We start from the raw sequence: 2,129 nt of genomic DNA on the forward strand, positions 1-2,129 counted from the left end.
TATATATATATATATATATATATATATATGAGTTGAAAACTTTCTTTTAACATTTCAATTAACATCTATGTTCTATGCTGGCATGGGTTGGAGAGTTATTAATGTAGAAAATTAGTATCTCAGCTACTAGCAGTTGAGACATGCGTAACCTATATGGCATTTAAAAATTTTATTATTCTCATTAACCCAGGCAATGCCGGTATATCTGCTAAACCAAGTATTATAACATAAAACATGTTTGAATCTATTAGCATAAAATAACATAAATTAAAACTGAACAGCTTACCTTTTCTTCCCTATGTTCAAATCTTTTTAAACTTCTTGTGGTTCCAGTTTTACCTTGGAGTTGTTGTTCAAGTTTCTTCTTTTGTGCTTGGACATCTTGCAATTTAGCTTCAGCATTCTTAGCTTCAGCTTGATATGCATGATAAGTCTTCATTGCCTGCAAAACAATACAATCATTCAGGTAGTAAGTATGGGAAAACTTCTCTTATACAAATATATGCATATAAAATCTCATTACTAAAGTATGTTTATACCAACTTTACCATTTAGTTCTCATGTAGAACATGTTCCTGGCTACTTCTTCCTTAATCCTTTTCAGTTATCACTTGTTTGAATGTCTGTGTGTGTGTCTGTGTGTATGCATGCATACATGTATATACATATATACATGCATGTTCTTTATGGCCATGCCCACACATCTCTCAGTTGAAAGGTCATTGACTCGTGAGCTCCTGGGTGCTAGCGCTATGTAAAAAGCACCTGTGCTGGTGCCACAGAGAAGTATGCATGCCAGTGCCATGAAACAGCTGATTTTGATCAGAACAATATGAGAAGAAAGTTCACATCCAGAACTTCAAAATGATATATAATTTTCCATGGAACAAATGTATTTTCACATAAAAATCATCAAGCAGAAAGTGTGTTTTTATGTGATCAAACCTTCAATTCTTTGTATCAGTAATCTTATTGCTTATGTGAGCTGTTCTTCATTGTTTGCACAGCATGTTACCTGCAAGGTTCTGGTGCACAATGGGTCAAAATTATCATAGTGAATAAGGAGTTTCATGAATTCCATTTTCTTTTTCTCATATATATATATATATATATATATATATATATATATATATATATGCACATATACACACACACATATCTATATATATACACACACATATATATATATACATACATACATATATATATATACACACACACATATATACATATATATATACACACACATGGTGGTTGTCTACTCCTTACACAGAGTTTGACCACCTCCTGTACCTACACCTTAGCTCCTTCATGGTGTCTGATGTGGCTTTTTAAACCAGACAGTGTTTTGAAAAAACACCCACACAGATTGCACCTCTGATTTGAACTACCAATACCTGCAGATAAGTTCTGCTCATTGTGGATCTTAACATGTCTTTTATGACCCCCATTGGATTTGCAAGCCTTCTGGCATACACTACATTCAAATGTGTGCACAGACATATAGTCAGAACAGTTAGTTGAAGTTTGTTTCCCATGGGTTCGCAGGTGAGATTTGAGGCCAGCCAAAGACAGGCATGGTCTGTCACAGACTGTGCACACAAAAAGGTCTTTGTCATTCACCTTCTCGATCTTAACATTCTTCCTTAAATATCTTTTCAGTCTTGCTTGCGTTATTCTGGCCTCTTCAAACGCTTTCATTCCATTCCACACATTTGTTCACCATCCAACTCGATCCGAAGCGAGGGTTTCTATATCTTCTGGAACCATTCCAAGTGACTTCATAGTATTCCTTATGCCATCTTTATACACACACACACACACACACACACACATATATATATACACACACATATACATATATAGACACACATATATATACGCACACATATATATATACACATATATAACATATATATATATATACACACACATATACATATATAGACACACATATATAACATATATATATATATATAGATACATACATATATATATATATATATATATATATACACACACACATATATATATATATACATATATACATACACATATATACACACACATATATATGCACATACATATATATACACATACATATATATATATATATATATATATATATA

General features: G+C 32.5%; 1 protein-coding gene across 4 annotated transcripts in view; it reads right to left on the minus strand.

Annotated features, from left to right (window-relative positions):
• The window catches only part of LOC106872494 (SLIT-ROBO Rho GTPase-activating protein 1-like), a 518,762-nt gene that overhangs the window by 69,341 nt on the left and 447,292 nt on the right, over positions 1 to 2,129 (minus strand). For all 4 annotated transcript variants that reach the window (XM_052967274.1, XM_052967276.1, XM_052967275.1 and 1 more), the window contains one exon: positions 287 to 442. In XM_052967274.1, the coding sequence (XP_052823234.1) occupies positions 287 to 442 (156 nt within the window). The remainder of the gene's footprint in view (positions 1 to 286; positions 443 to 2,129) is intronic.

This window comes from Octopus bimaculoides, chromosome 4 (genome assembly GCF_001194135.2).
Source record: "Octopus bimaculoides isolate UCB-OBI-ISO-001 chromosome 4, ASM119413v2, whole genome shotgun sequence".
NCBI classification, from domain to species: domain Eukaryota; kingdom Metazoa; phylum Mollusca; class Cephalopoda; order Octopoda; family Octopodidae; genus Octopus; species Octopus bimaculoides.